General features: G+C 42.9%; 1 protein-coding gene across 3 annotated transcripts in view; it reads right to left on the reverse strand.

Annotated features, from left to right (window-relative positions):
- Positions 1 to 25,436, reverse strand: part of pdzrn3b (PDZ domain containing RING finger 3b) — an 89,021-nt gene that overhangs the window by 61,201 nt on the left and 2,384 nt on the right. For 2 of the 3 annotated variants that reach the window (XM_035386730.1, XM_035386729.1), the window contains exons 2-3: positions 22,382 to 22,468; positions 19,844 to 19,951 (exon numbers count right to left, since the gene is read on the reverse strand). In XM_035386730.1, coding sequence (XP_035242621.1) covers positions 19,844 to 19,951; positions 22,382 to 22,468 — 195 coding nt within the window. The remainder of the gene's footprint in view (positions 1 to 19,843; positions 19,952 to 22,381; positions 22,469 to 25,436) is intronic. The other variant, XM_035386732.1, reaches the window with a different exon arrangement.

Below are 25,436 nucleotides of genomic sequence, written 5' to 3' on the forward strand. Positions count from 1 at the left end.
CATGCACATAACTCTGGGTAAAGTTTGCTAATTAGGAAAGCAGACATGCCCTTGGCCACGGAAGCACGGTCTGAGGTGCAGGGAGGCCTGTGACTGTCCTCTGCACCATCGAGCCAACTGACACCCCCCTCCTAATCCTCCCAATCGCTAAACAGCCAAAGGCTCGCCGTGTGCACAATTACTGGCTACTGTCCGCTCAGAAATAACAGGGAGAAACAGGTGCGTCACTGTGGTACTTTTCAAAATATAAACAAAATTTAGCTAATATTGGAGAAATACACTTAGATTTTCTTTTTTTCTAAATGTTATTTTAAAAAAATACATTTTATCAAGATTAGGTCATGTAGCCTAATCAAGTACTTAAATATATCGTAGATATACAGTATTGCCAAAAGTCCAGATAGAGTAAAACATTACAGCAAGTGTTAATTCCACTCCAACACAATTTATCTGAATGAGATTCAATGTCCTCTACCAGACAAAAATGAAGCATCTTAGTTAAATGTGATATATAATTTAAAAGGGTGTGAAAATTAACCGAATGAGGGCCTCACACATCGAAATAGACTCAAAATAGTTCAAAAGAGCCCACTGTCACAAGTGTAAGAGTCACAACACCACAACAAAACATACAGAGGCTTCCATTAAAGGCACAAGCACAGTATCCCCTGTTCACACATCCGAATTCCCCAGTTTTATAAGTGCTGAGGGCATGTCATGAGCATGAGTAACATCCGTTTACGATCAAGACATTCCTAGGGACCAAACCAGGGACCTGAAGCCAGTTCGGTCTCCAGCTCCTGCCCTGACCGAGGACCATGTGTCTGTAATTTGCACGCAGCTGATGTTGATTAGGCCAGGCATGACAATTCTCAACCTCAGCTGTGTCCGAGCGCAAATGAAGAAAGGCCTAATTAAGCACGGATGCGCGCGCACACCGGACCCATCTGATGGCCAGCGGTCAACGGGCACCTCGGCCAGAGGAGTTACGGGGTTATTAGTCCATATGGGATCGGCTATGTTGGGTAAACAATCCATGCCACTCCCCGCCATGTGTTCAGACACAGGGGCTGATTTAAAGAGCACAGGCATGGGGTTTAAGCTCCTCACATCACATCTGACTGATTACAAAAGCGCAGAAACAAAAACACACGCCTCACCTCACCGTGAGCTCGGGTCAGAGTGTTCAGCTCCTGCTGTAAAATGGCCGCAATTTAAAGTCGTAAGACATGAGAGTTACACCGCCTGCTTCTGATGGATTCTCTCTAGTTTCAGTGCAGAAATGTGAAAAAGACTCCTTCAACATATAAGGGTAATGTTGCTGATCCAACTTCAGCATAAAAAATACATTAAATGACTTACACTTACACTTGTCATTTGAGCAGGCTCTAACGAGATATGTGTTACATTTATAATGTTAATGTCAGTACTTATAAAAATGTCGGTACTAAGTCTGCAAAGCCACACAAAGGCAAACATTCTAACAGCCTTTGGCTTCTAGTTGCTGGGATTGTGTTTCTCCTCTCTCTAGCCCTGAATATATGTGCGTGTATGTGTGTGTGTGTGCGTGACCGATAAATGACAGGACATCAAATGGTTCTGGGTGCTGTTTTGGTCGCAGGAGGGACCCTCTCCGGCCTAAATGCAGCTCCTTTCCCTGGCCTGTCTCCACACAGACTGTGGGAGTGCGATTACACGCAGGATTGCTCTCCCTAAGTCTGCTTTTCACAGAACACACGCAGGCAGATACACCTTAAGCAGGGGGCTCACTGCACTGTTGATTTTTCATTCTTTTTGCAGGCGTGGTGGGTCCTGTGTTTACAGCAAGCGGCGAAAATCTCACATCCCTCAACATGGTCTCTCCCCCCTACGCCCAGCCCTCCACACTCTGTCTCAGTCACGCACTGATCGGGAGATAGCGTTAAGGTCATCCTCAAAGGACACAGGCTCCACAAAGGAATCTGAAGAATTAAAACTTTCTCTGTTCACAAGACAGGGAATGCTACGTTTAATCAGCATTGTAACATCATTCTAGTTATGCTCAATCAGTTAGGCAAGCACTCAGCAAAAACAGCCTTGATAAGAATAAAGGTACTACTGTACCTTGAGCTAAATATGTTATTTTCACTTCACACAAGTTTTTTTTTTTTTCTTTTTTACAGAACTATGCCTGCAATTTCATCCCTAGCATGCTAGCATTCATCCCTACCCCAGGCACTGAAATTACCAAATTTCTTTAGCTACAATCCATCAATAAATCCAGAGCCAAACTGTTTAAACTCAGCAGGGTGAAGGCAGACTGGAATTAAGTTCAAACATCCACTAACAGCTTTTGACAACTAGCCTGAATTGCAAGTGTTGAATTTCATTTCATACCTATCTTATGGAAAATACATAAAACATTCCAGAGTTAGGACTGTTAATATCCATACCTGCAGTGCATGACATAATACAGAGACCTATAGCACTGTTTACAGGTCCATAACAGCACAGCATAGCAAAAGCTACTTTATCAGAGTGGAATGTAATCTATTTCGCTTCTACGTAAAAACGAGAAATACAGCGCTGACATGCAGTTTGGAGAGACCAACCTCAGCACACTGGAAAGAGACCTAACAGCCCAGTAGTGTAGCAAGACCAACTGCAGTACAGTGTGTAGAGAGTTGCTTCAGTACTTCATGGAGCGTGAGACCAAGTAAAGTATAATGAAGTAAGACCTACTGGTTCTCAACAGTGTAGAGACATTTTATACAGAACAAATACAATGAAGACAGTTACTGTAGTGCAGTAGAGAGCACCATAACTGTACAGTGGAGACATGAACCACCATACAGCAGAGCTAGACTACCTGCAGTACAGTGAAGAGACATCTACATCAGAACAGTGAACAAAGACTTATTGTAGTGCAGCAGAGTACCACTGCTGTGCAGGAAAAAGACCGCCTACAGACCTGTGAGAAGATTTACTACTGTATGGCAGAGTGAAAATAGGCCTACTGAAGAACCGTTGGGCCTGCTGAGACAGTGTGACAGAGACCTAGCACCCTACAGTGGAGAGAGCCGGTGGAGTGCAGTGGACCATGGGTATATGTAGTTGAGTAAAAGGGAGACGATGGATCAGAGCTTCCTGGTCCGTGCAGTGGCCCTGCACCCCCTCTTGCTGGTGGTCTTCTTCCAAATGGCAGGAGACTGTCACCCCCGTCGGGACAGACCACACAGTGGGCTCAATGGGAATCTTGGCTTAAAGTAAGCGCCGGGTCAAAACTGAAGTAGCTACGCTTAAATAAGCAGAACAAGGCGGTCACCCCTCCAGAACAATACGGAGGCTCACCAGAGGCTTAGAGCAACGTGCCCGAGAGCCGTGGCTCCTCCTCCACATCCGCTCCCGCAGCCAACACATGTGGCCACAAACGGGACCTCCGTGGCTCCGGGCTCTCTGGGCCATCCGCACTCCACCCCTGGGGAAAAGGCGCTCTGCCACAGCTCTTTTTCCACTCGACCGCAGGGCCACGGAGTGCTGTCCCAATCACAGCAATGCCTCAAACCCTCGCTGCACTATAAACTTCTTCATCTGTTATAATTCAAATTATTTTCGGTTCAGTGGATCGCGGTCATTTTCATTTGCACTGTTCTGCTGCCATTTCACATGGCTCGTGACATTAGACTTCACTTCTTTTTTCGGGCTGATATTTTGGACGACACCATGCCAGGATATTTGTTGTGACAGTAAAATATTTGTTGTGACGGAAATATACAGAAGAAACTGGAGATGTTTTTTTGTAATTCAACCACAGATTTTCTGCACCATAAAATAATCACATATAAATTACATTCACCATTCAATTTTGGGTTAAAAATTAATCTTTGGTTTAAAAAAAATGCATATATATATACTATCTGCACTGTCTACACAACCATTGGCATACATTAAATAGATTTAGGTTTCAACAGTGGATGTCATGACATATTTCCCCCTCAATTTTTCCTTCTTCCGACTTCCTTGGTTCCTTTAAAAGATACAATACTCTTTTCAGAAAGGGACTGCAGTCTTTATTAAGCCCTGAAAACCCTGCTGAAAAGCCATGACCTCAAACATGCTGATCAACCCTTCTAACTTCCTTTTCAAAGAAGATAGGGAATCTATTTTGTTGCATGCTGGGGAAAGTCTGTGGCTATCTCTGAAAACAAGACACCGAAAGCTGAACACAATTCAATAAATAACACAATTTATTTGCAAGTCACGTTTTGCAATATCAAGCTTAAGAATTGTCCAACCCAATACCATAGCAGCGTTTTACATTACCTCTGAGTTAACAGTCTATCTTGTAAAGCAAAAAGATTCAACAAAGATCGTTCCCATGTTAATAACTCATTTTTGACAGAAACCCACAATTCTAAGTTTGCTACACTGCAAACAATTACTGTAAAAGACTGTATCTTTAAAAAATTGCCATATCCAGTTATCAGTGTTCCATGAGAATAAACATGTAGAAAACTTCAAGATAATTATACATTTCAAGTTATTCTGATCCTCTGTTCTGTTAAAAAAAGTAGTTATATGTGAAAATAAAATCCAGAAAAAACATTTACTGGGCGAGCCAGTCACAAATCAGCTTTTTATGGGCTGGGTGTACATCTGGTTTGTCCAACTAAAGACTGTCACTGGGCTTCAGTTTCAAGACCTTTTCCAGAAATATAGGCTACATGTTAAATGATATCTGAAACATTAACACTGGTAATTCAGAGAAAAGCCTCACAGTGGTGCCTAAGGCCAGTATCTCTGTGTCATAATTTTTTACATGGTTCTCCCTCTTGATTTAATGATTTTATTGAAGTTGCTTATTAGACATAATATCATTTAAAAGCACCACACACGAAACAAGACTACATTGAACATTTCTCACAGTGCCAATAGCACTCTAGACATCACAACATGTTTTGATGGATAAATAGTCACAGTTTTGATTATTTTCAGTAATGCAAAATTTCACGATTTCTTTTTAAATGTCTTCAGAAACAAAATGACATGAAGGAGAATGTCAGATAAATTAAATCAATTCAGTTACAGATCTGGCAAATATCTACGATCTCTTAGTTCCAGTCATAAACACCAGCAATTATAGGGCCTTATCGCACCCAGGACCCGTTTTTTTTCTAGCCAAAGCCCTGCAGTAGTTGACGCTGTGTGCACAGTATATGGGTGAGTGTAAATGCGTTTCTATTTGTGAACTCCCCGATGGAAGCTCAGCAGTTGGGGGTCTGGTCGAGGGTTAATCACATGTTTTGCTACACGCTTATATTGAGAGCAGTGGGGTTGGAGCCATCGCTAACTCCTCCACTTCCACACCGCTGGGGCTTGGCGAGCACTGGCTCCAGGACCTGCTATTTAATCAATTAGCACTAAGTCTCTGGAATGAACAGCTAAAAAGGAGGAATCTCTGAGGAGATATTAAAAGCAGCGTCAAATGAAAGGCCTAATTAAGTTAGCGAATCACGTGTCTGCAAGAGAGCGCTCCAGATGAGCAGCTCCTGTCCTTGTGATTAGGGGTGAAAAAAAAAGGGGGGGGGGGGGGTGTGCAGTCATCTGTGAAATCCAACACAACCTGATTTTCACAGGAGCAGCCACAACAACAGGATCAGAGAGGACGCTGGGGCTAATCAGGCCGGGGCTAATCAGAGAGGCGCTCCTGTTCCGAACCACAGAACTGACCCGCAGCGGCGTCTGCTCCCGCCATATGCGCGCTCCACTTCTCCGGGGGAGCAGAAACGCTGATGATGAAGATACTGACGGCATCGCATTCCTCCCTGAGCTGGATGTCTGCACGCCACACCGTGAGCAATAAACTGTTACACGGTACGTGCTACTCCAATTTCAGAGGGCCTTGTCTAAATTATGAGAGTGTGCATCGCAACTGTCAGTTAATGATACGACATGCCAAAAGCTCTTATTTCTAAAGATAGTTCTTTGGGGTAATTTAAGAAGGTGACTATTTCATCTTCCCCTTTATTTTACAGTATGTATTTATTTAACTATTTTCAGATTATAATTTACAATTATACATTTTAAATTATAATTGTAGGTTAAACTACTATATACATTTTTTCCAGAAATCAGTTTGAGGTGCCTGCCCTTCGACCACATACGGGGTGAGCCAGTAACATTTTCACCCTACTTCAGACTTTACCTCAAATACTTATTATTAAACATTTAGATTTGGAGAGAGACATTCATGAGCCACAAAGTTGCATTTTTCTCCCTTGTAGTCATATTCCATTAGTCAGGAGGACGGCTGTCCAGGAGGGCAATGAAAGGATAAAAAAAAGCCTCAGCCAGAACACAAGTTTGCTTCTTGTCATTTCAGCATGATAGCACACAGGCCTCTCAAAGGAAACCAGAATCATTTGCTCCTGCTGACCACTTAGAGACCGGAGTCTAGAGTCTGCCCTCCTAGAGCTACAGAATCATGTAATTTTACCCCATGAGCCAAAACACAACTCGTTTCCTTCTAATGCTTTCAAATGGTTGGCTCTAGGCCAGAACGGCTCCAGAACTACCTGGGTTCCCATTTTTCAAACGGCGGCTGTGGTCAGTCACGACACAGGCTTCCAGTATTATACCGAATGGGCACTATGGCTGATAATTACAGAAACCACAGGCAAACATATTTCCAGCAATTATAACTGCAGTCATCGCTTTTTGTTACCACGCATACTTCAAACCCCAAAGCTCTCATCTCACTGCTTGCTGAGAGAATATGTGGCTTTTTGTATTGCTACCTCTAGCAACCACTTGCAACGCAGCCTAGTTAGCCAGGAGTTCAACAAAATGGCAGCTGAAGTGAGTGGCTATGGTTATTCATCGTTAGACAAACAGAATTCTCTTCTCTGAATGAGTCACATGTGTTAAGTCTCTTTCCTATTATACCAGACTTTTCACAGAAGGTTTCCTACCATGCCCATTTCATGTTGAGGTAATGTAGTTACATGTCCAATCCACACTGTTTAAAACATGAATGAACATTTAAAAACAATGGCTGGTGGGGGCCTCTTCAGGGGAGAAACTGGCCCAATGTTTAGGCCTGTGCTTTGCGCCAAAACTGTCCTCTAAAGATTCCATGCAGAACAGACATGTGCTGCAGCCATTCTCCACATCAAAAGATGTGAATGTGACTAAATATGAGGGAAGACATATAAAGTACCAATTTAGAATAAAAATATGATGTTCTGCATTCAAGTTTTTACAAAATGGGTCAAGAATAACTAGTGATTTTTTGGTCTTCACTGTCCATGACACATTTGATAATCATATATTGTTTGTCAAATATCTTTTGTTATAAACATTTTTAAAACATTACTGGCTTTTCAACATCTTTTAGTCATTGCATGTTTCATGAGAAAGACATATATGAGACAAAACAATTTCTGCAGTCAGGGTTTTTTTTTTCCAAAAGTGTCACAGTAGCAGTGAATCACTCAAGAATGTTCTGCAGTCACATTAACCCATACGGTCATTAGGAGCTTCTGTGAGCAAATGATGTTCAGTGTCAGGGAAAGTTCAGACTTGAAAGACTCATTTGATGACCGCCTACTTCATCTGAGAAATAAAAATGTTTAAATATTGACCAAGTTTTGAGCATTGTGCAAATGGGACTAGAATGATAGTTGTAACATGGTGAGATGAATTCCGAAGTCTTTAGAAGTACAGGCAATCATCACTTGATGAATTGCCAAAATTTTCCCTTCAAAGAAATTCCAACATGAGGAGAATGTTTGTCCAGTTCTCTTTACTTGTAGCAAACAGTCATTCCCTCAGCAGTTCAACAGATGCTTAGACTCAAAACAAAAACAACACACAGTTAAGTCAGCCTTTAAATGAACTGATGAGGCTGCCAATAAATGCGGTCATATATTTACATAGACTAAGGAGTCATGAACTGTACAGAATGGAGTAATGGGACTTCAGATAGTTATAATCCCATATGCCCTGTCATATGTCACATCATCTTACAGAAAACAAAAGATTTAATCAAAAACAGCTCTGGGCAATAACAACGATCTGCATCCGGAGTCAAGCCAAAGTAGCCCATCGAAAAAATATGTTACAGCGCATTGTCCCCTGCTGTTTCAAAAACGCTCATATAGCTTTCTTTTTCAGAAAGAAGGAATGTGAAAAGAATAACAAAACAAATTTCCACCAGTTTATCAAGTGTATTTTGGAGAAAGAAAACTATCATATTTGTCCCATTACTGGGCTTTAACCGCACCTTTTAGTGTAACCTTAAAGAAAAAAAATGTAATGCTATGTCCATATTTCAAATGTCTACTAAATATTCCATGGTGTTCTTTTTTCCTCAGTGTTTCTGTGCGGTCACTGATTGCTTTATTTTTGAGATTATTAGCATGGTTGCACAATGAAGTATCTCCATGAAAAAGATCTTGGAATTGCCATCGATGTCATAAACTTTAAACACAACAAAAAATGGCAAATAAAGAAAAACTGAAAACAGATTGGTGATTTTTCCAACAAATTCCCCCAAAAGCTATTGGTCTTTGGATGAAAGGTGAATTTGGCCTTAGCACTGTGTATTTCGAATGCCTTTCTGGAAAATGAGGGAAGGTGTGTGTTTGGGTTCCAGAGGCTTGTGTGTGCACATCTGCTGGTGGGAGGCAGGGGAGAGGGTGGGGGGAAAACAGAGCACACTTTCATACTCTATATGCATACCTTTAAGTATAAATGCAGCCAAACATGTGGTTCTCGTTTTCATAACTTTACACAAGTGATAATGTCTGAAAATATTTTCACAGGCATTTGTTTAAGCTGGTTTAGAACTCAGACCAAAATTCATGTGAAAGAAAAAGAAAAGTAAAGAAAAAGCAAAGAAAGTTCAGACATGGGAAATGAATGGAAATCGAAAAGTTAACAGCGATGATGTCACTTCCCGGTTTGTGCTCAGGTACAGGGCGCGAACATGGAACTCTGAAACACGAAACGGCCTGACGGGGAGCGTGGCAATAGCAGTAAACGCTGGGAAGCTCCATTTCGAGAGCTTTGTGTTGAGGGCAGAATGCTGGCCTTAACTCTGATCTGTGAAGAATAGGAGCTAAACTCTGAAAAAAAGCTTTGACCCACTGTGCGTCTGCAACAAACTGCTCACACACAAGCTTACACAATCAGATAATGGCCACGCTTGAATTTGCCAGGGGACAGCTGCGAGGGGGCTCACATTTCTTGGCCATACGTCAAGGAATTCACTCAGAACTCGGCAGAGTCAGAGCACTGTAACCGGTACTGCTGTGGACATCTGAGACCATTCTGGCCAAATATCTACATCACAAGAGCATCTGTTTCGGAAAGCAAAGTGATTCAACAGGATGACGTCTCCGTGTGAACGTGGCTCATTTAATTCGCTTTTCCGCACTGTTGTTCAAAGAAAATCTTGCGGTAAACACCTGGTGATTTGCTACGAGGAGGCCGGAATACCCAAAACTACAAGAAAAAATAAGGTGTGGTCAGCTGGAAAACGAGGTCCAGGCCTTCACAATGAGACAGCAGCTGTTACCCTGATATAGACTGACTGAAGAGAACTGTCTCCAGCATCTGTCCTGCTGTCTGTACTTCTCCTCGTTTCTCATAGTGACTGAGTCAGGGCACACATCTCTATGCTGCGTCTACAAACACTTACATACAAGAGAGATAAAAGAGTACCATGAACTCTTTTGTCCCCCAACTGTTCCTCGACCACAGTGATAATAGGCTACGTAACAGTCAAACATGAATGGCAGCCTGTTGGACCTCATTAACCTCCGACTTCTAGGAAAACAAGCACGAAACCATCCCGACCCATGCCGCACCTCCTGCGCATGCGCCCACAAAGGTCGTCCGTGAGTGAGTGAGTGACCACAATTTGCGGTGCATAGCCCGCGGCGGCAGTCCTGCGGCACCATGGGAAACAAGGGGTTTTAAACCCACTCATTTCGTAATTAACTGTGGATACTCCTGGGCCTAATGCAGTGTATTTATATCAGTGCTTCAGGTAAGCATTGCCTGAGATGAACTCCTACACTCTCATATTTTCCCTACTCTCAAATGATAACTAGCCCAGACAGAATAAAGCTAGATGGTGGCATATGATATGATAAGTAAAATCTCAGGCATAAATCTGGATGACGTTAGCGAGATGGTGACCTTCCAGTACTGGGAAGTCACCCAGAAGATGGAGAAAACAACTGTGCAAAATAAAAAATAAAAAAGGAAAAATAGATGCAGGGAGACACAGAAAGGGGGCAAGAGACATAGCGAGAAAGGAAACGGATAGAGACGGCCCCTAAACCAATCGCAAAAGGAACAGTTGTCAGGCAGACCACGCTGTCCGAAACCTGATGCCTCCCACAGATGTTGGTTGGTTTACTTAACATTGCCTACCTTGTCCAAAAGAACATACCCTTAATCTGGGCTGCTCCAGCTCAAGTCCCCACCTTTGGCAGCCCAACCATTTCCCTTCCCCCCACCCTGACCCTCGTCTCCTCCTGGAATGATAAACAGCCACCCACAGGCCTGTTGTGTCTCATCTCCACCCAGCATTTCCGACACCAGCTCTAAGCCCCCTGATGTGGCGGCCTCGTATGGAACAAGATACAGATATGAGAGTCTTTCTTTGGTAGGGTGTGATCCCACACAGCTAGGCCCAGAAAAGCCCCACGCAGCCTCTAAAACCCCTGTGACACTCCTGTTCTTTCAGCTCCCTTCCACAAAGAGAGCAGGCTTATCTACATGTTCGAGATCAAGCCCTATTCTCCGCACAGGCCTCCATCTTTCCACTTCCTCTAGCTTTTCTTTTCAGCATCTTTATCATTACGGCTAAATATCATGGACAGCATTTAGATAGCTATATATAGATAACTTAGCAAAGTACAACTTATCAGCTACCCAAGCAATTTAGTTATGAGTCCAATAATACTCTTTTTTGTAATAACTGAACTCTTTAACTATTTGTTATATAATTGGTTTATACAAACAATATACAAACCAATTATAGTATCAGTATTTGCGTGTAGAACCTGACAGGCATTGGTGGCTCTCACAAAGAAAAAGAAATAACAAAACACTGAGTTCTTCCTGAAAAAAATAAGATTATAACCTCCACTCTTTTTCATATTGCATGTGTATATTGGCAAGATTCAGAGATTTTCCATTCTTTATTCCCAAACTGAAAACTGAAAACTGAGATGGCCAAAAAAAATAATAAAATAAATAAATAAATAAATACTTAAAAACCAAAAAGCGTATTAAAATTGTATTTAGGATTTAATTCATTGAGTTGCTCCTGAAATAGAAATTCTGGAGATGCTCAGATGCTCTCGTTGGCAGACGGTGCCTTGGGCTAATTAAAGCAATACCACAATTTAATTGGCTTCTATCAAAACAGGCTTTCATGTTAGCAGGCCACAATGCCCTACTGTCCAGCGGGGGTCGGGCAGGGGGCTAAACAGAAGCAGCTGAATTACACGGCTTATTAATTTCCTGGAAGATTCTTCCTTTCTGTCATGCTGTTCCTTAGAGAAGGTAATAGACAGAAAATTAATTGCTTATTTGTTTGGAAGGAGCACAATGTTTATATAATAATAAAAATAATAACAAAAATAAAATAATAATAATAATAATATTATTATTATTTTTTTAATTATTATTACTACTGCTACAATGTAGTCATCTAAAGTATATGCAACTGGATATTTTACTGAAGCTGCAGTGGTCAGTTACTTTGTTCCAAGGTACACCACCGCTTATAATGCCACCGCTTATTAATAAAGCATGAAACCTTCCTTAAGCTGAGTTCCTTAAGCCACCTCCTTGGTTCCTTGATTTGGGAGGTGTGGTAGGAGGCACTCATTAAACCTCGAGTTCTAACCTGTCCCCAGGAGGTTAAAGCATCTTTTCTGACATTGACCTTCATGCTCCAGCCCCTCCTCAGCTGGTGGTCTCAGCCTACACAGCCAGACTGCCTGCTGGTTCTTTCTTCCCTGATCTCCGCTGTATCGTGTGACATAATATCAAGAGGAATTTGTTTGCACAACCTTTTCAACTGCAGATTGAAATATACAGCGTGGGGACTTTCACTGGGGCAAGAGCCCGGGAGAGTGTATGTTCATTTCAGATGTTTAACTGACTTATTGAAATGGAAGCCTATGTTTAACATGGTGAGGCTTATGAGGTTAGGGCACGTCTGGCTAAAAGCTTTACCATTAGTGTGTCAGATGTTGCAGTTTTGTTCTTGGGCCAACTATGACGGAAAGTACTTGTACAAAACAGTGAAAGCCTGTTTAATTTACAGCGACAATGGCTTTGTTTCAATTATGTACTAAAATTGCAGCCATGAGGTATGGAGATGGGCAATAATACGTAGAAAGTACGCTTGAAGCAATGTCTTGTTCGTTTCTCAGGCTAAATCACACAAGCAAATGTGATGACTAAGTAGCAGCTCCTGAGCTGCCTGTTTGTGTTGAGCATGGTCTGAACTCCTGGCCTCCTGCTTTTACCAAATTTGGTGAATCGGCAGCAAGGGCAGTTTGGCTCCGGGCAGGAAAGGCCTGCGGTCTGCTAGGCAGCTGTAACTGGTCTTGCTATTCGTGCATCTCATTTTAAAAAAGTTCTGAGTTCAACAAGAAGGTATGACATGGAAGATAATGTGTTTCATGGGGGGGGGGGGGGGGGGGGGGGGGGACAGAGGGTGAAAATGGGACAGTGCTGACAATGACCCCAGCTGACGGAACAATGTTTTCTATTTGCACATATTTGCATAATAAAACAGCAGCTCTGCCATCGCTCCCACTTTGTTGGTGTGTGAAAGGATGTCCATTTAAATGCTCTTGAAGAAAAGCGGTAAAAGACAGGAACAGTAAATTCTAAAGCTGGCCCATGTTGTCAGGATTAGTGAGTGGCAGGGAGCGTCAGACAATGGAGACCTGCCACCCTGAAGCATTGAATCATCACAGCCAGCTCCACAGAGCTTCCGCTATGTGGCTCCAGTGCATTCTGGGAACGCACTGAAGCTCATGCCCGAAAACTTCACCCAGTCCAGAAACCAAGTAAGTGATAACTGAAGTATCTTATATTTTCTTTATTCACTTTCATATTGTATGTTCTATATCCTTCTTGTGTGAATTGCTTGCTTACCATAAATTTAACTGTTTTGTTTTTCAGAATAATTTAAGTACAACGAAAGCATCTCTACATTAAGTGTTATCTGCTAATGCAGAAAAATATGAAATATATAAAAAAGAAAAATGCAGGGTTGAGCACAGATATGTCTAATGTATTTGACTGCACATGATTGCTTCATTATAACTGATACATGTAAACACGGATATACAGTTACATTTTAAATACATTTGGACAAAGCACATAAACAACTGATAAGATCTATTTCTTTCTCATGACGGTGTCTGCTATGAAGATGTGTATTTAATGTTTGTGATTGAGTAAAAGTATACACAGGCAAATAAATAAACCCATAAACTGCACAACAAATTCAAAACTGCATAAAAACAGAGTATTGTTGAAAACAGGAGCATCATGTCATTGTACTGCTCCATGCCATCAGTGATGCAAATCCCTGCAGGACCATTAGGAAAACTGACACTGATCAATGAACTGCTTAAAACACTCCTCCAAATTATGTCCCCGTAAAACCATGATTAGCTAACAAATACAAACCATGCAGCACAGTTTCCATTCCTGCCACATGGTTCTCGGCATCGGACTTGATTTATTCTGGGGCTCTCTGTCGAGGGCTCACGGCCCCGCCCGCTTAACTCTTTTTTACTACTGAACACTGTATGGGGCGGTGCTTAAACCGCCACCCTTCTGCCTTTCATTTTGTGTAACGCACCCATGAAGTCATGAAACGGTGGACCTGAAGTGTGCGTCTCAGAGATCAATCACTGCGGTGTGAACCAGGACACGGGAGTGTGAAGTTTGCCCAGGCCCCCCTAGCCCTGCCTCTGTCTGCCCCTCAGGCTGGGCAGTGATTAACAGGCATGCACTGGCCAGGATGCATTACTGCATGATGGACCTAGGAGGAAACGACATAAGGAAACAAGCACGGGTCTGCTAATCAGTCTATTAGCGTATAATTGACGGTAGTTAATTAGGGAGGCAGAGGGCAGTCTGCATGGTGGAAGGAGGGTCTGACAGAGGCACCAGCTGGTGTGCAACCCGAGACCATTGTTACCGATCTGTTTATACAAGCACCGTGATTGATTGGCAGGAAAATTAGCTTTAATTACACAAGTCTATTTTTAGCCCTAAACCATTTACAAAAGTAGAAGCCATAAATTAGCAGGACTTATTCTTCATCTTCTTCTTCTTCTTCTGAAAAGAGAAACATTAGCAGTGGCCTAGCTTCCACCTCTCTGTCTTTGAAAACCACAGTGGGGTCGGCTTTGAACGCAGGCCGCTTTAATCATAATGAAAAAATTCTATATTTTACACAACAGACAACCTCGAGAAACGAGCAGCATGTAAAAAAATGCAGACAAAGAGGTCCAGCGGCTTCGGTGCGGCACGAGCTCACCTGACGCCGCTCCAAGCCCGAAAGAGGCTCTGCGGCTCAAAGTCCCGTAAAAAACGCCGACAGGGGAGAGAAACAAAGATCTGCTTGTCTCCGCTCCAGGCAGCGGCCTTCTCGTCTCAGACCACAAAGCCACGCATTCTGTCCCAGTGCGTGCGGCGTCCACCAGAAGCCGATTACAGTGCCTTAAAAGTTAGATTTGATTTAATGTCCTGCATTAGGGGAGCCGAGGGGCGCACCACTGAGCGGGGACGGGACAGAGCATAAACGGATCTGGCGAAAAGGGCGGGCGAAAAACGCGGCTGGCCGAGGAAAAGACAGGCGGGACTGTGCGGAGGGCGAAATCCAATAAAGCCATTCACAATGGCCCGCTTCTGGACCGCAGATGCCGAACAGCATGTGATCCAGCTATGGAATAACTGCCATTTCTGTTCTTCAAAGCCTTGGTCAGAAATAGCATTGGGAACTTGTGATACATCCTGACTCGCGACTAGGACGGTGGTGCAGTGACACTTATTAATAGCAGGTGAGGAGAACATCAAGACCAAGTGGGGGGGATGTGACACCTCACCAGGCCTGAAAAGGCAAGAATAGGGCCCGTGTGAAGAAGATAACTTGTCCACAGTGCTTTCTGGACTCTAACACCCTTTTCTTTAATACCAAAGAGCTGATTCATGTAGGATTCTGTTTCAGTCAGGCTGCAGAAAGCGTCCCAAAATGAGTTAAGGACAAACACCCCAGATAACTGATCCGAAGGCTGTGGGTGGTGACATTTAGTGCAACATTTCTCTAGTTCCGGACACGGTTGGGTGTGTTGTAGCAACGACTCTCATGCCCTAAAACAGTCAAAGTGCTGCTTGCGTGTGTAGAAAACAAAGAAAACAAATGCAGCTGTCCATGGAAGGATTAAAAAGAAAGCCTTAGTGCCTCTTTTAGAACAGAGAAGTTTTGATTTCCTTATAAGTAGTGAGCAATTTTGAGTGTCATTTTTTAATGGTTTTGAGATACTTGAATAAAAAGAGAGTAGCTGTGCACCTTGCTGTAGAGAAAGTGGCCTTTGCAATTAATATGCACAGCAAAGCTTCCCCTCTCTTGTTTTTTCTTCAAGCTGTCCAAACACCCTCCCCCCCCCCCCCCCCCCCCTCCCCTGCAAAGGAATGCTAATATTGTCACTTCAAAAGGAATTAATGCTCATCAACATGCATGTACAGGGCCCCCTGCACACAGCTCACTTCACAATTCTATCAGCATTTATCCACCAGTGCACTGCCGCCATTTAGCTGCAGGTCTGGCAGGCTGGAGCGTCGCTAAAATAACACGGGGAGGTACGGGGCGTTAAGTGCCGCTCTGTAGGTAACTTCACAGCTCTGCGGGCGGGAGAGATAAGGCGGAACTCTCTGGGCTCAAGGGATAACAGCCACTGCACCATGCCGCTGGCAACAGGACTCCAAACGTTTTAGGCTACTTTCTACCTTTTTTTTTTAAATGTCAAAAGTCTTTTTTTTTTCCAGCAAATATTTGTTGCCATGCCATTAGAGTTGCCACGTTTCATTTTACAAATGTGTTTCATTCTTCAAAATGCAACCTTGTGAAAACTGTGATGAGAATCGGAGGTACCGGATGCCAAAATATATTAAAATGTCAGATAAGTGCACTGATATTTATTGATATTCATAGTTCACCTTCCTACCAGTGGTGAAGTGTTAGAAACTAAGCTTCAAAATCAGTCATTCATAGGCAAACATTCTGAGCAATAGACTAAATCACAGTTGTCATTTTTTAAATCAGACGTTTAAGCATTTGAGACAAACTAATGGAAGCTGAAAGGAATCAGTAGGCAAAAAAATTGTGATTTCAATTGCATTTTCCCTCAGAATCCTCAGTGCCAGAATCCATGGTGGGAAAACTGTTTTATTTTTTATTTCATTTTCTGAAAGGCTGCAAGTTCAGATATGGAGTTACAATGTTGCCTTCATCCCTTGTTTTCAATATGGTATCTGATCCAATAAATCTATCGTTGGCTTGGTTTCACATGGTTCACAGAATTTAGTGTGGGCAGTAACCTGATAGCACAACATGGTGGGACAAGATTATGTAGACCAGGATGAAAGAAATCTGACATGTGAACATAAATATAAGCATTTTATGTAGGTTACACAGATGTGTGGTACTGTAGTAGAAGCATGAGAAATGCCTTATCATTGTTGATATAGGGGATCAATAGTCCTGGTATCTCATAGAGAAAAAAAACTGTTTTTTGTTGCTTCCTAGTGTATATTTAATTATTTAAGCGACATAATGATAAGAGAACTGTAATTTATCACAGTACTCCAAAACAAGTCATTTATTTTTGTGAATTTATTGAGCTAGATATTGGTTTGGCTCATGCTGTTACAAGAAAAAAATCAAACAAATTAATCACTGGGCTGGACAGTCAAAAAACAGTCATTCATGATCTACGTCAGCACAGCTTTCTGCCTGCACAGTTAACACGAAAACAGTAAGCAAAATAAACCCTTCTTTCAAGATAAGGACATGACGTCCAGAACTCTGCAAAGGCAAACCATTACATTTTATTGAATTTCACCAGAAAAAACAACTTCTCCAAAGTGCTAAGATTTTCAGCTTGGAAAAGTGGGGAAAGCAAACACAGCTCCAGGTTTTATGAGGAAACTTCTGTGTGGAACAAGGAGCTATTCATTCATTGATTTAGCACAGCCTGCAATCTCGCAGTAACAGGACATCTGCCTTTGCATTTAACACTCATTTACTGGAAAAGCAGTGCATTCGGGCCTAGCATTTTACATGCACACACACTGATTGGAACAAGCACATTCAAGGAAGAGAAGGAAAGGAATTCCTTTGGAAACTGACTCCTTTTCCCTCCCACAGAAGTACAATGGAAAACACTACTTAACCACTGCAGCGTTTCTTTCCTTTTTGTCCTCTTTATGAATCTGTGCAAAAAGCAGAGACTCCCACAGTCACAAACTCAGTGACGTGTTCTGCGCTCTATTTTTCTCATAAACAAAACAACAATTATTAAAGGCCAGGTTGAAATGGGAGAAAAAGCGTGGGCAAAACTATAATTATGACTTTTTTAACTGAAAGCAATAAGAAGGCAGTTATATGTGTAATACATAAGCACATTCATATGTACAGCTAATGAAAACAGGGATGATGTTACAGTACAATAAGGGCTACATTTTTTACTTGCTGACTCACTGTACTGAATGATTGTGTGTTTTGGCACTGCCCTTGAACACAAAGAAAAACAATGCACCTTCATAAAAACAGAAAGCAAATGATACTAAATCTGTCTATACAGAGAATAGCAATGCAGAGTATTTTTAAATAAAAAAGTGCTATAAAAAATGTATGTTGAACATGCATATCCAATGAATTGTGTGATGGTACAATGGTGAAATGGCTGAGCTCCCGATTAACCATGCTTGCTTGATTTCAAAGCCCAAATGCAGAAGGCATGGGCCCAACACCCCTGGCTTGATTACTAAATCTATTTTCAGGCCACAGGAAGAAGAACATTTTTGAATTCATTAGATCAGAAATCCTTTTCCATAGTTTTTTGCACCATTCATCTGTCTACTCTTGGCCGCAAGAATAATTCTGTCCAATAACAGGATGTCCAATAAAAGTAGATAAGACAGCAAAACAGCTGAAATGTTAAGTTTCCCCGTACACAATAAAAAGTGCTGACAGGACAATAAGCATAACATAGGCTAACCAACATTTTGGTTAAAAATTCAAAAATTGTCTCTTGTCCTGAAACGAGGCGTGCAGGAGTGCTTGAAGCTATTGATTCAGCCACGCGGTCCCCAGAAGCATCCGGAATCGCCCACGGCCTCTTATTCTATTTTGTGTCCTTATTATAATTTCTAATTAACAATTATTTAAGCAGAGTAATTAGACACTGTGACTTGCACCCCCGGGACTGGTGGCACGGAGACGAAATGAATGCACATTTCACTAATCATCACCTGAGGTGTGATGAACAGCTGACGGAGGGGCCCTAGACGGCTTCTCACGCAACAGAGCACAACTGCTGGCGCTGAATCATCAACAATCCCTTTCTGTGTACAATTATATGTCCTACCAGCCCACGCAGAGCTGTGTGAAATTCTGACCAGAAACTGAACTTGCGTCACCTGAATCATCATAGAAATGCCTCCTAGTAGCTACTGCCAGACATAGTTTCACCAAACGCATCCAAACAGTTCGTGTAAGAAGCCATTGGGGACGTTTCCTTTCTGTTGTCACACACATTTTGGGGCAGGGCTGATTTATCTTCAGTCTAATATCTGAGTCAAATGCAATATGAAAATAAAATAGGCCCCAAACACGAACGGCAAACCGCCCCAAAGTAAAACAGTGAAAAGTTTAAAAAGATGACACAGCTGTTCTAAAGGAGCAGCCTATTAAAGAACACTGTGCTGACAGATATCTTTTCATATGAGATACTGTACTCACATCTGGCCCACTAGCATGTTTCTACCTAGTCTCCCAGTCTCTGTAACTCACACAGAAATGCCTGCATTCTGCTTCGAGGCAGGTTCTATCCCACAGGTCTAACAAGAAGACCAAATTCTGAGACCCCAACTCTCTTAGTTGTCAGGCATTGTGGGAAAAGCTGTTGGCTTTGGTGGTTTTTTCTGTCTTTTGTTAGGATGTTATGATATAAAACTGAGTGAATACAACAGGGATTTCATCTGCTACACGCAGCTGCTGTTTGAGTTAAGGTCGTCCCATTACAGTGTCCTGGTGTGTTGCAATCCAGCAGAATTAAATCTTACTAATGTTTTACATATGGTAAATCATGTTTAATTTGAGATGCCTGAATTGTCCTCAGTTCAACCTTTGTTTTGCCCTTTCTTGTGCATCCAAAAAGGCAAATTTAGTGGAAGTGACATTTCGAGAAGCCCCTGAGATCAGCCTCCAGCAGAAACGCTGGATTTGCACAGATTTTTTAATACAGCAGGAGAAAGGTTGTGTCACAACAGTTCTGTCGTGAGAGACTCAGGAGGCGGACAGCATGTGCAAGCCATTCTCCTACACAGTTAAACAATGAAGACAATCAGCCCCGTATCACTGCTATATTTAGAGGTTCCAATGCCCCAGGCTTAGACTGTCTGTCTGTGCATTCTGGTCTTTTTTCACAGGGAAAACACAAGGAATAGAGTCATTGGACAGAATGGCCTGTCATGTCACTTCCTGATTCAGATATTCTACGAGCGGTACGAATGCTCCTTGGCATACCTCCATTATCCTGTCGTGGATCTGAAGTCCGCCCTCCTTGTCCGCTGGTCCGTTCTCCACTATTTTGGACACAAAGATCCCCTCATTGGATGAGCCATCCTCATTTTCCTTGAAAAGAACAGCCTGTGTTTTAGCAAGGCCATAGTTTCATGCGAAGGCCAAATGATTTGAAATAAATTTGACTTTCAGGCTGTTTTAACCTCCTAAGACCCGGCAATTCACTTTTGTCCTCTGTAGGGAACACAAGTCTCTGGTCTTTATCTTAAGAACCATAAATTATACTGGGCTGAAATCTACACTACAAGGAACATTCAATAAAAAATAAAATAAATAATTGTTTCAAAAATGTTTTTACTGTAACATGTTTTTGTCATCCAAGACACTAGTATTATGTCAAAAGAAATTTAATACTTAAACATTTTTTCCCTTCTTGGTCTCAGGAGGTTAAGACACCACTGTATGAGAAATTGCCTATATATTTTTTATTTTAAAAGAAAAAATACAATTTAGAACTTGACAAAGATTTAGAAAGATATATGTTTAAATCATTGCATTAATATTTAAAAAAAACAGTCTAGGATTGCCCCTTTTAATGAAAACCGCAAAGAAAAGAATAATGTTGAGGAAATGTTATGAACAGGATTGGTAAAAACCACAGAGAAAAAGTACTGAGCACAGTTTACAGTAAAAACCATACAGCCATGTGAGAACAGAACTGAGGGACTATCACAGTGCTCTCCTGAACAAACAGGGTCACAAACTCCCCAGGCTCCCTAAAACCCGCACTGCTGCAGTCATCAACGCCAACTGCTTATCCATTTAACCAAGGGGCTCCACGTCCAAAAAACACTGGCAAGTGCAGGCAGGCATTACGCAGTTTAATATTGTTTTACACACACACACACACACCGCCGAGATGTCGTGGCCCCGCAAATATTTCTGGGGCCCGGGAGGCGATACCCCCTCGCGGTGAGGCCAGTGCTGGGTGAACATGAGAAGGGCAGTTGTTCTGTATCTGTCATTGGGTCCGCGACCCAGCGGTGTCTGCGCAGAGTCTAAAACAGAGCCATAACAAGCGCCTAGCCCACACCTCCTCCCCGCCTCTCTCTCGCCACATCAAACCGTCACCGCTTTCCCGTTCCAGCTGTCTCCAACAATGCCGAGTTTAATGAAGTGCGCCGTTCCTGCGTACCTGACTGGAAGCCACAGAAGTCAAGCTGTGAACGTTCTAATTAATTCTTTTTTGCGTCTGCTTCCTATTTTTTCCCCCCTCCCTCGCCGCAGCAGAATGTTTACAGCGGGACGTTTTCGCGAAGCGCCCGCGTTGTGTTGGGAGTGTCACGTCGCGGTCGCTGGAGCAGCCTGACACAGCTGTCACGTGTGTCGTCGCCCCCCACCACCCCTACCCCCCCGCCCCCCTACGCTCCGTGTCGTCAGCACGGACGTGCTCCGGCGCTTTCCCAGCTCAGCGAGCGCGGACGGCCAGCTCATTCGCTACAGCTGGCGCTCGCCACAGCCTCCCATCACATACGGACGAAGCCGCCAGGTGTCGGATGCTCCGGGGCCTGTCCTTTCTGAGGAAATCAGTGTTCCCACAAACTGCTTTCTCAAAGTCTTTTAAAATAAAAAAAAAAGTTGTGCGGACCCTAGAGCACCTGTGACAAAGTTCACAGCATTCTCCGGGTCTTTGCAGGTCGAGGCTGATAAACGACTCTGTCGGGGGGAGCTGGAAGAACTGCAAATCAACGTGGTCATGAGGTAAAAAACAGCCTCAGATATTCGGGGCCTTTTATAGTTTCCTGCAGTAAAAGTTTCACTGTAATAATCCATGTCACTGTGGCCAAGTGCGTCACTGTAGCTCTTTTACTAAACCGCAAAAATAAAATAAACAGCACTGCATTGCCCATGTTCCAGGTGGAACATACACCATGTGCAACACTTCACTGGGTCTGGCTGCTGAAAGTGGCGCCACGTACAGGAGATATATTTCACTGGCTACACAGCAAGTCTGCGGCAGTTATTTTCACTCTGAAAATGCCTAAGGCATCAATGATGGCAACAGCAGCTTCACCATTGCATTTCAAGACCGGGCAAAGTTGGACAGGCCTATATGTTATTGCCATAGGCCTCATGCCACGCTCCACATCATTATATAGCAAGGCTATGGGGTACAGGACTGGGATAACCCCTGGACAACTTACCACAAAGGGGCCTCTTACACCCCACAATCTCAATTGTGCCTTCCAAATTGTGTGTTCCACAACAGAGGGAACAACTGCGGCCAGAGTCATAATCTTTAATTTAACACCCATATAAGGTAATTATAGTTTTTATTCGAAAAACCAAATCCGCTAAACCAAACCAGTGTACCGACCCAATAAAAATGCTTGATTTGTGCGGTCTGTCTCTGTCCTTGTAATCTTAGGAGACACCCTCAGTGTGTATGCAGCGAAATGGGTGAGGATGAAATGCTTCACTACAGTCGGGCTGCGTCAGTCTAGCCAGCAATCCACCAGACGGCTTTATTTTCAAACCTACCCCGCACGGTCTGCCACCAACGATGTTAAATCCCAGAGATCCGGATTCTCGGTGGAGCACCACTTTGATGTTCTTAGTCTCCCCGCCCTGTGGACAGAGACAGAACAGGTGGTTTATGGCTTGCCTGTGACCTGCCGTTCCCATGCGGCCAGCCGCACTGGTGGCGCATGCCTCCGCCGGACCGGGTCACCTGCAGTGGGCACGGGGTGCAGCGGGGCGGCTGGACCGGCAGCCTTGACATTAAGCACAATGCTGAGGATTCCGCTAAGCGCGCCCCCGGCCCCTCCCCCACAGCACCGCCAGCCACCCGAAGTCTTCAAAGCAAGGGCGGGTACATGATCAGTGCCTTATCCTGCAGGGCTTAAAAAAAACGCACACTGTATGTATAGCTTTGTTCAACAGAGGGATGAAAATGTAGAAAAACAAGACCCATTGAGAACAACTACAACAAACTGTGTGTGTGTGTGTGTGTGTGTGTGTGTGTGTGCACGCGGAAGCGAGTGGTGGGAGAATAACTGCAGCTGTCATTTCTGTAAGTCATGGCATACAGTAACTAAATATAAAGCAGGTATTAATGGAATGTCCGGCCTTCTGTCGCCCATTTTGTCTCAGGTCATATAGCCATTCGTGACTGTGCAACCATGGACCTTTCATCAAGTCAAGAGAAAACATGTCAGGAGTGGTGCCATGGAATACTGAAGGCTCTGACTACCAGCAGGTCTGGTGCAATGGCCGAGGAGTTGGAACAGAGAACTGAGAGAAACTGCAGCACAAGAGCTTTCTTATGGACACTAGGGCAGTACATGTCTGAGATTCATGTTTGAATGCTAGGGCACTACATGAATGAGATTCATGTTTGAATGCTACAGCACTACATGTATGAGATTCATGTTTGAATGCTAGGGCACTACATGTATGAGATTCATGTTTGAATGCTAGAGCGCTAGATGCATGAGATTCATGTTTGAATACTAGGGCATGTATGAGATTTATGATTGGTGCATGAAATGGTCCCTCTGAAGCAACAGGCAAAATGTGTATAATACGTAAAATTTTATACTGCATATATACAATCTACAGTGTGTGCTAAGCACTTTGTAATATTTCGCTCTCACTTTTAGACCTGGATGGAAATTAATCAGATTCCGCTCATTAAAAAAGAACTTACAAGTTGCGATCTGAAATAAACAACGAAGAACCTTATGATGACAGAAGGAGTCTGAAACAATAAAGCGCGTTAGCTATCCCACAAAGCTTGTGTTGCCAGAGTCAAACAAAGAAACCGGTTCGAGCGGCACCTCAGATCATCTGTGTATTCACAGCATGCTAAACAAATAAAAGCTGTGTTTTCATGGACATGCCTCAGGACCATGTTTGCCATTCTAATGCGTGCAAATATGCCTCACTTCACAATGCTTACTGCTTAAGTGATGCTGGACCTAATATAGCTTTATGGTTGTACTCGGTATCACCCACACCTAACAGCATTCCATTTTTTTGGAAAAAAAAAAGTTTGTTTGTTGAGAGAGGAAGTGACTTTGTAATTATTATTTAAGAGAAATCAACACAAAAAGATCACAACGGAAGCTGTTAAGCATTTGCAAAGCACGTGAGGTAAACGTATCCTTCTCTGAGCACACTTTTTTTCAGACTGTGAACCAGACCATAACAGCTAGCTCGAAATATTAACTGTTAAAGGCAATTGCAGGCTATAATATTTTACACAGCATAGCCTAAACGTACTAACTTGTCCTTGATTCTGCCTGGGCTCAGTGCAAAGCTACGGCTAATATTTGGGATTGACTAACATATCCTTGTTCAGGGTAAATTTACTGAAGAACCGCCCGGGGAGAAACTGGATCTAAGCACACCATCTCACGTACAACAGACGTCCGTCAACACATCGCTAGGCCAGTTCTGCAGCCTGCGCTGCGCTGATACCTATCAGCTGACTGACGGACCTCGCTGTGAGATAGGTGGAGAAGGACCGCATTCCCGCGCAGGTCAGCCGCTCTTTCATCGCACACCACATGGCACCCCCGTTAATACAGAGAGACTTCTCTTCCAACATGACAGGAGAGATAAATGAGGATTCAAGGCAGCCAGGTTTTTTTCGGTTGTTAATGCGAGGTGTTTGGAGGGGCAAGGGGGGTGGAGGTTGGGTTAAACACGACGCTGAATCTGGAAAAGGTCAAGAACGCCCGAGCGTTATTTCACGCGTGACTCGGCTACCGCAAGCAGGAACGCCAGCGGCGGCTTTGGGAGTCGAGTGGTGGCAGCCTGCAGGTCAGCCGCCTCGGTCAGTTAATTCCACTTGTGTCTTTCTGTTTCGTTCTGCCACATGTGCACTAAAGTCGCGGCAACCCAATCATGTTCATTCTGCATGACCTAATCCGAGGAAAAAAAAAGAAAAAAAAAAAAGTCCTTCAAATGAACTCTGTCATCTCCATAACGATTTTTCGTTTTTCTTTTTGCCTCAGCTCTTTCGCCTACTCTTTACTCTTGTAATGGATAATTTATAATAATGAGGAATCACTCCCTCTGAAAGCGAGATTATAAAAATTACATGCTGCATTCCTTCTCTCACCACTATCGTTTTCCTGAATATACTGCACTGCCAAAGTATCACAACAAAATCGTTCACCTAATTGACAATTTGCTGCAGGTAAGGAGAACAGAAATGATAAGCTTCTTTATGGAAGAGATGCTTTCTCAAAGAGTTCACTCAACAGTGTAATGCAGAACAGCTGGTGACATACGCCACTTCTCAAACATATTTTAAAGACTGAATTGGGCTGAACATGGGATAGAATCTACAGTAGCCTATGTTAACAAAAAGATAATTATCAAATATCATGATTGATGAGCACTGAAGCATTATGGGTATATTTATATTAATGTTACAAATATAAAGCATACAAAATCCAGGAAATGTACAAAGACCGAGAGCATGAAACTGAAGATTAGTTAAGATTCTAGCTAGTTCAAATAATTCAAGTGACATGCAAACACACATTAATATGAATAGCCTATATTTATATATGATCCACTACCA

The sequence above is a fragment of the Anguilla anguilla genome, chromosome 13, assembly GCF_013347855.1.
Source record: "Anguilla anguilla isolate fAngAng1 chromosome 13, fAngAng1.pri, whole genome shotgun sequence".
In the NCBI taxonomy this organism is placed as follows: Eukaryota; Metazoa; Chordata; class Actinopteri; order Anguilliformes; family Anguillidae; genus Anguilla; species Anguilla anguilla.